Genomic DNA, 13,878 nt, shown 5'->3' on the forward strand with positions numbered 1-13,878 from the left:
AGAAGGCATCAGTGCTTACTCTAGATGGTTATAAGCATCATGTGGTTGCTGGGAATTGAACTCAGGTTCTCTGAATAGCAGCCTGAGCTCTTACCACTGAGCTATCTCTCTAGCACCTATGTATGATACTTTTTAGTCAAGGCCACTGGACCAAGGCCATTGAAATGGCTCAGTGAGTAAACATGATTTGCCACACGAGACTGGTGACTTGAGTTCAATTCTAGGATACAAAGTAAAGGTAGAGAAAGAACTGACTCCAGAAACTTGTTCCCCGACCTCCATGCATACACATATGCACAAGTGTGTACACACATACCCCTATATTTTTAAAAAAGATCAATGGGCCAGAAGAAATAGTAGCCACCAGAGGACTGAGGAGACTGAGCTGATAATGAGACTGCCCTGGTGTAGTCGTCACTGAAATACAACAGTCAAGACAACAGTTCATAGGGATATTCCTGACACCATCAATCCTTCACTGGGCAAATTCCTGCTGCTTATGTGCAGCTAGAACTACCCAGCTTAGCAGCATGCTTTCTCCCAGCAGGAAATCTATATGGAGAGAAGCCAGTAGCAGAGTCATCCTTCACTCCGAGATGCTGCTTCATCCTCCAGTACTGTTACCCGGTAATTCTTGAGGCTTTGGTCAAATGCTATACCACTGAGGCCTCTCTAATTGTGCCACCTGCTCCCTTTACAGAGCAGTACCATGTCACTTTCTCCTCTGCTTCTTATCATTTTTCTATCACTGCCTTGCTGTACTCTATGTTACAGTTAAGTTACATTGGTTTCTGGCTCTTCTAACAGTAGACCGTGAGGACTGTACTCTTCCTCTTCCTCTGAATGCAGTGTTCTGTACATCCTGGGTGTACTGATATTCAAGGAACACTGTGTTTACCACACCTCAAATCCTGGCCATTGTCATCAGAAGCCACATCTTCCACATGCACTTGGTCACACTCCTGTTAAAAGACAAAATGTACACGTTCATTCCAAGGAACAGAGGTGCTGTCACTACCATGACATTGAATAAAAAGACCTACCGGTTCTGGAACTTGTTCTGGGTACTAGGTTGGTCTTGAACTCAGAGATCTGCCTGCCTCTGCCTCTCAAGAGCTGGGATTAAAGATATGTGTCACCACAGCCCAACTTGTTTACAATTAATTTTTGTAGATGAAACAATGTTTGGAAAGTATGATATCAAAATTGGGACTGGGGCTTGGAGAGATGACTCAGCAGTTAAGAGTACTGACTGGCCAGGCTGTGGTGGCACATGCCTTTAATCCCAGCACTTGGGAGGCAGAGGCAGGATGATTTCTGAGTTCGAGGCCTGGTCTACAGAGTGAGTTCCAGGACAGCTAGGGCTACACAGAAACCCTGTCTCAAAAAACCAAAAAAAAAAAAAAAAAAAAAAAAAAAAAAAAAAAAAAAAAAAAAAAAAAAAAAAAACCAACCAAAAAACCCCAACCAAAACCAAAACAAAACAAAACAAACAAAAAAAAAAAACAAAAAAAAAAAAAGGACTGACTGCTCTTCTAGAGGTCCTTCCAAATCCCAGCACCCATATGGTGTGTTATAACCATCTGTAATGAGATCTGATGCCCTCTTCTGGCATGCAGGCATGTATGCAGACAGAGCATATTAAGTACACAAATCTTAATTAAAAAACCAAACCAAAACAAAAAACCCCAATCAGAACAGTTGGAAGAGAAGTGCATACCTAAATTATAAGCATAAGCACAGGTCATCTAACACAATGCTTACATCTAGAACATTTTCTCAGGACCACAGTACTGGTGAGTGGGAGAGAGAGGAGCTGAGAACTTCTATCAAGCCCAGATGTACCAGCCGCCTAACTGGCTGCTGTCTTCCCTGACACCACTAGGGTATCTGCACCAGAATCCTCTGGGGAAGGTTTTTAAAATTCATATTCTTTGGTCCATGTCAGACCTACTGGAACTTCTGGAATGAAGTCCTAGATTCTCCAATTTTAAGACACTCCCCAGGGGATTCTTATGCCCCCTAAAGTTGAGAACTACTGACCTGGGGGTGGGGCAGGAACACATTCAGGTCAAATTCTTCTAAAACTTTCAGTCCTGATTTCGGACTATTGTCTAGAAAATCATTACAAATATAATTTGGGAATAATTATTGACACACAGTAGGTTCTCAACTAATGTTTACTATTAATGAATAAATGAATAATGAATAAAAACTATGCTGTTTCACTTTGTCAACAAGTGTGGTTGAGGGAAGGTTAGAGCACTGTGGATGTGGAGTTTAGCACAGTCATCTGGTTTGCTGGGAGCTGTCTGTATTTACAGACAACTCTGTGTTTGTAAATGTTCTTTTACTTTACTTTAAAATTGCTGCTTTTGAAAAAGTATCTATACAGCACACAATACAGAGTGAAAAGCCATGAGGTGGGAACACCTGCTCCCTCTCAGCCTCTGCCCTGTTTCCCAACAACCCTCTCCTCTGGCCAGAACACTTATTACTAGTTTCTTAAATAGGATGCCTGCTCAAGGGCAGGTTGGGAACATGTTGCTCAAGGGCAGCCTGAGACTCCCATTATGAATTTCTCACAGCCACAGTCCTGTGATTTATTATTACCATGTTTACTCCCAAGGGAAACTAAACAGCAACGCTGAGAGTTCTTTCACCATGTCCTCCCAGTGTGTCCTATTTCCATGAAAGAGCTGAGTAGACAAAGCTTCACTTATACATGGATAATACACATGTATAGAAATACAATGAGAACCAAGCATGCTATTGTATGCTGTAATGTCAGCACTTAGGTAACTGAGGCAGAAGGATTTTGAGTTTAAAGCCATCCTGGGTTACGCAGATTAAGGCCTTGTCTCAAAAACTTCCAGACCTCCAATCCAAAAACAAACAAACAAACAAACAAACACCCCAAAACAGAACAAAAAATACTTAAAAGTTTCTACAAGAAAATATAGAAGAATATTTTTGCCATTTGAAGATAGGCAAATAAACTTTAAACAATTAGAGTCAGAAAAATTTTAATATAGAAAAAAATATAATAGTTCATATAGATTCAGGGTTATCTGAGTTATATAAAACCATTGATAAATTACACTGAAAAGAAAAATAGTCAATGAAAGTGGACAAAACCCATCTGACAGCAGTAAGATTAGTCACCTATCAATTAGAGACCACAAAGGTTAACTAACTTTCTCCCTTTCTCTCTCTCTCTCTCTCTCTCTCTCTCTCTATATATATATATATATATATATATATATACACACACACACACACATAAATACATAGATACATATATATGTATTTATATAGATAATCTATATTAATATCTATATTAAGCTATATCTATATTTATATAGAGAGAAACCCACACACCTTTTTTCTTAGTGTCACTATCTATATAAAGTAAAGTAAAGAATAGTCAAAATATAATCAAGAAATTGGGCATAGGGACTGAAAGACAAGCTCAGTGGTTGAGTATAGTAGCTGCTCTTCCAGAAGAGTTGGTTCATTTCCCAGCACCACAGGGTATTTGTAATTCAAGTACCAAGGGGATGTAATGTCCTCTTTTGGCCTCCATGGGCATTGTACCCATGTGAGCTTGGACAAACATGAACAGAAAACAGCCACACACACTCAAACAGCAGCAACAGGATTTGACAGCACACACCACTGATCCCAGAACTGAGGAGGCAGAGGCAGGTGGATCTGAGTTCAAGGACAGCCTGCTCTACATAGTTTGAGGCCAGCTACTGCTACACAGTGAGACTGTCTCAAACAAAACAAACAAAAACAATTAACACTAAAAATAATGAAACCCTTTATATATTATTTAATGCTAACATACTGGATTACTGACCTTTATATTAGTGTTCTTGTACTTTACTTTCAAATAAACTAACCAAAACAAAAATCAATTTTTAGTTTTTGGAAATAGGTCTTCCTACCTTAGCCTTCTAATTGCTGGGATTATAGATGTGTCTCCAGACCTGACTCAGAGGGGCCATTCTGAGAAACCCACACACTGTTTTTCTTAGTGTCACTCTTCCTATTAACTCCAGGCTGGCTAGCTCAGCTGGCACAGTGGCTGCCTAACATGCAACAACGGTCTTGATCCCCAGCTCTATGTAACCCCTGGCATGGTGGCACACTGCTAATTCCAGCACTCAGGGCAAGAGGATCACAAGTTCAAGGTCATACATAGTGAGTCTGAGACCCTTCTGGGCTACATGAGACCCTGTCTCAAAACAAAATGAAACAAAACATCCCACCTCCAACTCTGCTAAAAAACAAAACAAAATCAACTAAGTCTAAACTAGAACTCCCAAGATCTAGAAATTCAACTGTGACACTGTTCTTCCTGGAGATAGAAGCCTGTGGTAATAATGTTAACAGAATCCTTCTCCCTTCATCCCCGTTTAACTAATCTCTTATTAGGCACTAACAAACATCTCACAGAATAAAACACCTCACAGAGCAGAAAAACAATTTAAACCACTTACCTCTAAGTCATTGAAAAAGAGATGTGTATCAGCCACTTCAAAAATCATTTCTTCCATTGTTAAACCTGAGCCGATTACTACTGTTGGGTCCTAGAATAATAAAAAGTGAGCATAGTTCTTGGATCACAGCACTGGTTCTAATGTTCAGAGGTTTTCAAACTACTTTGAGCCTAGTCCAACATACCAGGATTTCAAATCTTACTGAGGCAATCTCACTCACATTTATAAGAACCTGGGCTTACAAAATACAGAGGTTATGGGTAGTTATTAATAAAAATGTCAAAGCCAGGGAATGGCACATGCCTTTAATCCCAGCACTCAGGAGACAAAGGCAGGTGGATCTGAGTTTTGAGGCTAGCCTAATCAACAGCCAGTACTACACAGAGAAACCCTATCTCGAAACAACCCCCCCCCAAAGAAAGAAAAGAAAAGAAATATCTTTATTAATTTAACAAGTTAGTTTTTAGAATATATTATCCTAAGATTTCATTCAATTTTGACTCTTATTTCTACACTTTAATTCTTATGAAGTACATTAAAAAGTATACCTATTTATTTGGTGGGTGTGTGTGTGTGTGTGTGTGGTCAGAGGACAACTTGTGAGGAGTTAGCTCATCACGGCCACTGTGGCTAGCTTGGCAACAAGCACTTTTACCTGGTAAGTCATCTCATCAACCTGAAAAGTCACCAATCTTGTATGACTTCAGAGTCAGTACTGCTCCTAGATCAGATGTCTAGCATTACCAGCAAAGCTACCTAGGTATGTAGCCTGCCAGACACAAGTCATGTAGTCAAGTTTTATACATGAGAAGTTCCAGGCCAACAGGGGAGGACGAGGCACACAGCTCAATGGTACAGCATTTGCCTAGCGTTTCTGAGGCCTGGGTTTAATCCCAATACTTTTTTTTTTTTTTTTTTTTTTTTTTTTTTGTTTCAAATGTTTATGTATATGGGTGTCTTGCCTGCATGTCATGCTTTTGTATCACATGCATACAGTGTCAGCAGAGGCCACAGAAGAGTGTTGGATCCTCTGAAATTGGAGTTATAGATGGTTGTCAGCTGCCACATGGGCACTGGGAACCAAACCAAAGTTCTTTGTAAGAGCTATAAGTGTTTTTAATTACACACCATCTCTTGAGACCTAATCCCGAATACTGTCAACTATATATATGTAAAAAGTCAACAGGGCAAGAGAGGCAGCAGAAAAAAAATGGATTTGCAGGGAAGGGACAGTTTCCATAGAAGAGACTCCGGTTACCTTTCCATACTTCTGAGCATAGGATCCAGTAAGAAGGGAATGAAATATGATGATGGTTTCATCCAAGTCCCAGAGAAATACCCGCTGGGGGGGAGGGGGAGACAAAAAAATGAGTTATCTGTCAATCACAGTGGAATGAGAAAACAACAACAACAACAAAAACAAGAAAAATTAAACTAAAAAAAATCTACACATATGTGGAAATGTAATAATACAATTGTACAGAATCAATGATTTAAAAAATCATAAGTAAAATCAGAAAATATTTGAGATGAATGAAAACAAATACAACATATTACAGCTTATGAGACACAGTGAGAGCAATGCTGACTCTAACTATGAATGCATACATTAAAAACAGAATGGCAGGGGAGGGAGGGGCGCATAGGCAGGGAATCTCTGTGAGTCTAAAGCCATGTATGTAATTTAAGAGAATTCCAGGCCAGACAGGGCTATCCAGTAAGACCATGTCTCAACAAAAAAGAGGGGAAAAAGAAAAGAAAAAAGAAAGCCAGAAAGCAAGCAAGCAAACAAGCAAGCAGCTGGCATGGGTACATGCCTGCAATCCCCTAATTGGGGAAAGAGACAGGAATCACTAATTGCTGGGGCTAGCCTCAGCTGCACAGAAAGAGCTCATAATAAGAGAAGAGGGAAAAAGAAGCCTCAAGCCTCAGGACAGAGCTTACATTCTATAGGCCTAAGGCTCTGGGTTCAATCCCCAGTTCAAAAAAAAAAAAAAAGAAAAATCTCAAATCATAGCCATATTATACATGTAAGGACTATTTAGACATGGCAGGCAAACTAAAGCTAAAGCTAGGGAAAGGGAAGAAATAAATAAGAGATAAAGTAGAAGGAACCAAGAGAACAGAATAGAGAAAAGACAATGAAAGCAACAGTGGGTTCTTTGAAAATTTCAACAGAACTGACATTCACCAAGATCGATGAAGGACAGAAAGACAGAGACTCAAATGACTAAGACTTTGAATGTAGGTGGGGACAGAGCTGCCAACCTCAGAGGTGTAAATGGTCCCTGACAGGGACTCATCAACAGTTGTATGCCAACAAAATGGATGACCAGGTGGAAAAGTCTAATCTTAAACACATAACACAACCTAAACTGGCTAGAGAAAAAGCAGAAAATGTGGTAAAACCTGCCACCAGTAAGGAGTCAGATCTAGTAATTTAAAATGTCCCTATAAGAAAAGCCTGAGATCCAGTTATGTCACTGGTGAATTAGGAAGAGTTATATTAATTCTTAAGTGTCTGCTCTGTTTCCAAAAGCACACTAAAAAGAAACATGTTCTAACTTACATAGTGAAGCCAGAACCTCTAAGAGCAGCTCATGAAGCAGAGAGGACTAGAGTGGGCACAGAAGATGACAGCCTCATGAAAACAGTGTACAGATCTCTCTCTCTCTCTCTCTCTCTCTCTCTCTCTCTCTCTCTCTCTCTCTCTCTCTCTCTCTCTCTCTGTTTTAAAAGGTTTATTGTCATGGCGGAAAGTAGATGAATCTGGCTGCACAACACACCAACACACACACACACATACACACACACCCCCAGTGTACAGATCTCATCCCTAACACAGAAAAATAGCTGTGTATCATAACTGACTGGGATCAGTGCTTGGAATTTAAGAATGGTTCTCTCTATATAAAGTTAATCAGTGGTTATATAATATTTAATAATTAATTTAAGAGAGGGAAAACACATAATAATCTGAACAGATAAAGAAAATGCATCTGACAAAAGTCCAGTACCCTTTCATTCTGTGCGTGCCTCTGTGTGTGTGTGTGTGTGTGTGTGTGTGTGTGTGTGTGTGTGTGTTAGGGGTAGAAGATAATGTGTTCAATACATCACTTAAAAAACAATCTCACGTTTTAATGTAATGAGTAATCTGAAAAAAAAATTAAAAATCAATCCCATTAAAGTAACGTTCAGGAGACTGGAGAGATGGCCCAGCTGTTAAGAGCTCTGGTTGATTTTTCAAAGGTCCCAAGTTTAATTCCTAGCACCCACGTATCAACTCACAGCCATCAGTATCTGTAATCTCAAGGGTGTCTCATACTTTCTTCTGATGTGCAAACACATACAGACAAAATACCATATACATAAATAAACGAATCTTTAACAAAATAATACTCAGGAGTAAATTTAACCAATGACACAAAAGATTTGCACAATATGCTGAAAACTTTAACATACTGCTGAAAAATGGAAACCATAAATGTAAATATGCAGACTGGAAGACGATGCTGCTAAAATGGCATGGCCAAGGCACGTTGAACCACACCCAAATCTCCAAAGTGTTTTTATTTAACATTTTTTCTTTAGATTTATTTTTATCTTATGTGTGTGGCTATTTTGCTCACATGTATGTCTGCACCATGTGCATGCTTGGTGTTCTTAGAAATCAGAAGACAGTGTTGGGTCTTATATGATTCAAGTGATGGACGGTTGTGAGCCACTAAGTGGCTGCTGGAACGAAAACTTGGGTCTCTGCAAGAGCAACAAGTACCCATAACCACCTCTCCTGTTCCGCTATAGTGTTTTTTAAACTTGTGTTAAAACACAGTGTTTACAGGAATCTAGATTTAATTACTACCAATTTCAAATAAAGTGGTTAAAAAAAAAGAAGAAAAAAAAACTGTTCAAAAAATTCATAGGGAATCTGAAAAGATCTCCAAATAGCCACAACAACCTCAAGAGAGGACAAAGTTGGAGGAGTCAATGTGATTTAACTTAGGACTCAATGTCATAGAAAGATATTCAATACTATTCGTCATTAGGAAAAGGCAGTGAAGAACTACAGTGAGATGTCGCTTACATACAATAGAGGGGCTTTCATTTCTAAAAGGGGCAGGGCCAGGCATAGCTCTGTGAGCTCCAGACCTGCCTAATTTACACAGCAAGCTTCAGCAGCAAGAGGTATGTAGAGCGCCTGACTCACCACCACCACAACCTAAAACACAATTTAAAAAGGGGAGGGGAGAAGTAAGCGTCGATGAGAATGTGGTCAATGGTGACAATGTAAGAGTGTGAAAGTGCAGAAGTCTGGTGGCTCCTCATAAAGTTGAACACAGATAAGATCCAGCAATTCCATTATTGACAATGACCTAGAAGTGAAAGTGTCTTCAACAGACACAAGATAAGCAAGGTGCAGGACGCATGTGCATATATAGTGGAATACCATTCAGCCATTGAAAGAAATGAAATTATGATCAATGCTGCAACACAAATAAATTTCAAAAGCATCATACTGACTGAAGTGAGCCTGCTGGGAGTGCAAACACTGTATGCTCACACTCAGATATATCCGGACCAGGCAAGTTCACAGTGGCAGAAAGCAGAATCACAGTTGCCATGGGCTAGGAAAGACTATGGGAGTTGCTGTTTAGGATCAAGAAAAGGTTGTGAACACAGGGCAGAGTGGCTCACAGCTGTCATCTTAGCACTTAGAAGTATGAGGCAGGATTGCCCAGGAGTCCAAGGCAAGAGTGAGATGGTCTCAAACAAAGAAAACCAAACACAAAAACCACAAAAATGTTCCAGAAACATATATAATGGTTAATATATCTAACAACACTGAATTATGCTCTTAAAATGGTAAAGTTGGGGCTGAAGACATGGCCGAGCAGTTAAGAGCATCACTGCTCATCTAGAGGTTGGACTCCCAGCACTCAAGTGTGGTTCACAAGTGTGTAACTCCAGTCTCAAGGGATTGAACATTCTCTTCTGGCCTCGGAACACCATGCACGTGGTACACAGACATACATGCAAACAAAACACCCACATATTAAAAAAAAAAAAAAAAAAACCAACACTCGTACTCACAAAAATGTTCAAATCTTAACAGTACAATCCTTTTTAAAAAGATTTTTAGGTGGAGTCTCAGGCAACTATGCAGCCAAGAATAACCTTGGACTCCTACTCTTCCTGCCTTCTGAAGTCATAGGATTACAGGTGTGTAGTATGTCCAGCAAAAGCAGTAAAGTTTTATGTAATGTGCATTCTGGTACAACTGTTAAACATCAGAATTGTTAGTTTTCCTAAGAATGATACCAAATTTTAGTTTCTCTATTTCTTGCTATATTTGCTCCCTAGAAAGGAAGACAGATTCTATGTTCAGCTTCAATTATCTGTGTCTAAGAGCATATTTAAGTATATCTCTTTGCTTTATTAAGTATCATCAAAGAAAAATTAAAGCCACAAAAATATGGTAATATGTGCAAACCGGAGGGCTCAGCACCAGCTTCTCACTTGTGAATTGGCAGGAAAAGGGAGCGGCATCACGTAAGTTAAAGCTGGCTCATGTAAAGTCACTGCAGACCCCACATTCATTATGCTGCAGTGCTGTACAGATTGTTCTTAGAAATTAGTTATTTGTGCATATCAATCTTTGTAACTTTAACACATTGCTATGTGAGACATGTTACTGGGGAAATAGATCAGCCACTTGTCAGGTATTGTCCTATAGCTTGGAATGAATGATTAAAATCATCTGAAGCATTGCTTCTGGAAAATTTAAATCGGAAGGCTTTATTCATTTTTGAATTTTTCTGTCTAAAAGAGCTCTTCTATTCACACATAGCTAAGTTCTTTAAAGATGTGAGGACACCTGTCTGTGGATAAAGCTGATCATGTTTTGCTACAGTCTGCAGGTGAACAAAAGAAGTATTAGAAAAATTAAAAAAAATTCTAACATTTGAATTCTATTCTATGTTTTTCTATTCTTTCCAACCATAACTGAAATCTATGTCCACAGTAAATTCCCAGTGCTCACAGCATGGCATGGTGTCCTGGCACACTCATCACACCTGTCTGTCCCACAGATGCACTGAACTACCCGCCCCCTCAAATTCTAAATGGAAACACTCTGACATCGTTCACAGCTCCCTTGGCTCTCTCCTGAGATGCACTGTATTCTTTCTGTTCTCTGAATGTGGAAAACAATTTGTTCCTTTGTTAAAGTTACCTTGAATCAAAAAGGGTCAAACAGTTGGAAGGGATACAGAAGCTAAGTTGTGGGCATGCAGGGGTTTTCTTTTATCTGGATTTTTTTCCCTCTTGGGCAATTAAATGCTCTCACAAGAAATTCAAGTCGACACAACATACTACAACATCATGTCTGCAAATTCCAGACATATGCTTGACAGAGGTGAGGAAAACAGAACAGGTAACTCAAGTGAGTTTCTTCACATACTTCTAATTCACTGTCCTGGGAAGAGCTGGCATCAGCTTTCCTCTTGCCCCGGTTCTTGACAGTCATGTTTTTCCTGGACTGATCATCAGCATCTTTACTGGGTGTATTCTGGGACAAAGGTGGGTTTGTAGAGGAGTCTGTTGAAAGGAAAAGCAAGAAATACACTGTGAGCAGTCCCAGGCTGTGAGAACCACAGCAGAGACAGGGTCTGCAAGAGGAGCAGTAAAAAAGACAGAGTCTTTATTTTAAAAAGAAAGGAACCTGGGAAAAACAAGACGCCCCTTACACCACAATCTGGCCAGGATCCTGAAATAACCAGAATGGCCTACAGATACAAGATCTACCTACACAGACAGTATCTGCCTACAGAAACATCATCTACCTATAGACATGTGCCTTCTTAAAGACATCCTAACGGACAGCCTAAACAACAAATTGTGCCTCCTTATGGCCAGAATGCTTGGGACCTCCAGTTTAATTATACTAGCACCCCTCCCTCATCCCTAAATGTGCCTCATGAAAAGCACCTCACAATTTCATTTAAGAACTACTGTTCCTGAAGTGAAGCAAGTGCTCCTGACTGAGAGAAGGCTCCAGGAAAAGAGCTCTTGCTGCTTTTGAAGAGACTTGGACTGAAGTGGACTCACCTCTAACTCCAATTTCAGGGGACCCAAAGCCCTCTACTGATCTCTGAGGGCAGCAGACAAACAGTGGTATACATTCATATACACACACAAAACACATGGAGACATACAATAAATAAATCTAAAAAATACATAAAAGAGAAATAAATCAGCTTTATAGTCTTTTTAAAAACTATTCTTCCTGTTACTTTACATGAGTGAGTGTTTTGTCTGTCTGTATGTCTGTGTACCACATGCATACAGTGCTGCAGGAGGTTAGAAGAGGCCATCAGGTCTCCTGGAACTACTAGAGGTCCAGACAGTTGTGAGCTTCTCTGAGGATGCCTGGAATTGAATCCAGGTCCTCTAGAAGCACAGTCTGTTCTCTTCATACATAGTCATCCCTCTAGTCCAAAATTGAAGAACTGATATCTAACCTAACTTTTTTTTTTTTGAGACATAGCCCAAGCTGGCGAAGAACTCACAGATATCCACCTGCCTCAGCCTCCCAAGTGTCCAGCATTTTTACTTAGCATTTAAACTTTACTTAAAATTTAAGCTCTGTTTATTCTTTAAACTTTGTTGTAAATTACATTCTTCTGAACAATGTAACTTAGACACAATCACACCTGCAGCCACTGTAAAGCTACCTAAGTGCAATCCATTCCTCTTGAGAAGATATAGCTGCTGAGGGCTGTGTAATCCTGACCAAGAGTTCTAACTCCCACACTTGTGTTTGTGAAGCATGTCCTTTCCCTAATATTAACTCACTAACTTTGTCTCACTTTGGCTCATCCTGAAATTCTGTGGTATAATCAAGGACTGGGTTTTTTCTGCCAGTAAGAAGTCTTTAAACAGAAGGGAACTCCTTGGGCTGCTGGTGGCAGTGCAGGCAGGGCCAGGCCTCTCAGTGCCACTTACAAGCAGTCTCTGGCCTCTTGAGTCAAATGTTAGGATTGCAGCTGTACTTAGAACTTAAAAAAGTTTAAGACACAGAACGAGCACCTGCTCTGAGTTCCTAGCAGGGGTTCAAGAAACGCCTGTATTAAAACTGGAGCCCTGCAATGTAGGGCTGTGAAAGGGGTCTTGGTTTTTGGTAGAAGCGCTGGCTGGAGGTAGCCTGGAGACCCTGCAAGGGATGGGCATCTATTCCGCTGCACTCCCAGGATCCAGGCTCCTATCACCTGGCATAGACCTCCATTAACTTACACTGTTCAGTCATGTAGGGCACCTCCACAGGTAGAGGGCGTGACTACAGGCTTCAGCCTTAAGAGATTTACATAATAATGAGATACCTGAAGACCAGAGGGCATAGCCAATTAAGCATTCTTCCCTAGACCCTCCCCACTTTCTCCCTCCCTATTTAACTGCCCTGAGTTTCACAGGGAGTGGGGGGTGGGGGGGTGCACATCCAGATTCAACCATCATCCTTCGTGCCAATGAAGCCGTTTTGGAAACCCAAGGACTTTCTCATGTCATTGGGGCCACAACCGTGGAGAAGGCCTTTAATGAGCCGCTGTAGGCCACAGCCGCCACGCCTAACTTCCCACCTGGAAGAACTTTCTGCGTTTCCAGCCACCTTACCCACACTGCAACCTTCAACAAATAAGCTCTTGGTCTGAAGATATGGGAGAGAAGACTGTGCACTAGAAACACATCTTCTCATGGTTGGAACTCTTCTGTCGTAAGCATCTATAGACATTTTGCCACACAGTTTCTCATCACAATCTGTCTGCACAGTTTAAACTTAGAAAAGGAAACCAACAGCATGGGGAAACTAACTCATTCCAGAACAAAATCCTTTACCATCACTTGTAAGCACTGTTGGATGAAGTGTCCTTAGTCTGGTTCTCTGTACTTACCAGAGGGAAGCCTCTGTGTGGCTGGTGCAGGTACCATAGCACTAGGTTTCTCTGTCTGGTATGCTGTAGCTGCTAATGCTGTGTTCTCAGCATCACTGTTAGCCTGACCTGTGACTCCAAAGCTGGAACTGGGGTAACAGGCCTGATACTGATTCTGTCCAAGAATAGTATAGGTGGGATAGTCCTGCGGGCCAAAGGGAGGAAGATAAGACAATTACAAGAGGTCAAAACTATTTTCCTAAAATGTTTTCTTATTTTCCACCTACCTAACAGTCCTAAGTAATCAATAATTTTCAAAGTGCAAAAACTTGAGTATGGATGCATCATCTAAGTGGACAATGTGAATTTGGTTAAACGTGCTTCAGGAGTAAGTTATAATATAAAAAACTAAAGACACTATTCTTTGAAGGTCAAAACAAGGGCTG

The 13,878-nt window shown here is 40.4% G+C and overlaps 1 protein-coding gene across 3 annotated transcripts in view; it reads right to left on the reverse strand.

Annotated features, from left to right (window-relative positions):
* Eya3 (EYA transcriptional coactivator and phosphatase 3) overlaps window positions 1–13,878 on the reverse strand; it is an 83,237-nt gene that overhangs the window by 15,483 nt on the left and 53,876 nt on the right. For all 3 annotated transcript variants that reach the window (XM_034502091.2, XM_034502089.2, XM_076934060.1), the window contains 5 exons: window positions 13,454–13,637; window positions 10,969–11,105; window positions 5,767–5,850; window positions 4,509–4,598; window positions 904–962 (listed from right to left, as the gene is read on the reverse strand). In XM_034502091.2, coding sequence (XP_034357982.1) covers window positions 904–962; window positions 4,509–4,598; window positions 5,767–5,850; window positions 10,969–11,105; window positions 13,454–13,637 — 554 coding nt within the window. The remainder of the gene's footprint in view (window positions 1–903; window positions 963–4,508; window positions 4,599–5,766; window positions 5,851–10,968; window positions 11,106–13,453; window positions 13,638–13,878) is intronic.

This window comes from Arvicanthis niloticus, chromosome 5, assembly GCF_011762505.2.
Source record: "Arvicanthis niloticus isolate mArvNil1 chromosome 5, mArvNil1.pat.X, whole genome shotgun sequence".
Lineage (NCBI taxonomy): Eukaryota > Metazoa > Chordata > Mammalia > Rodentia > Muridae > Arvicanthis > Arvicanthis niloticus.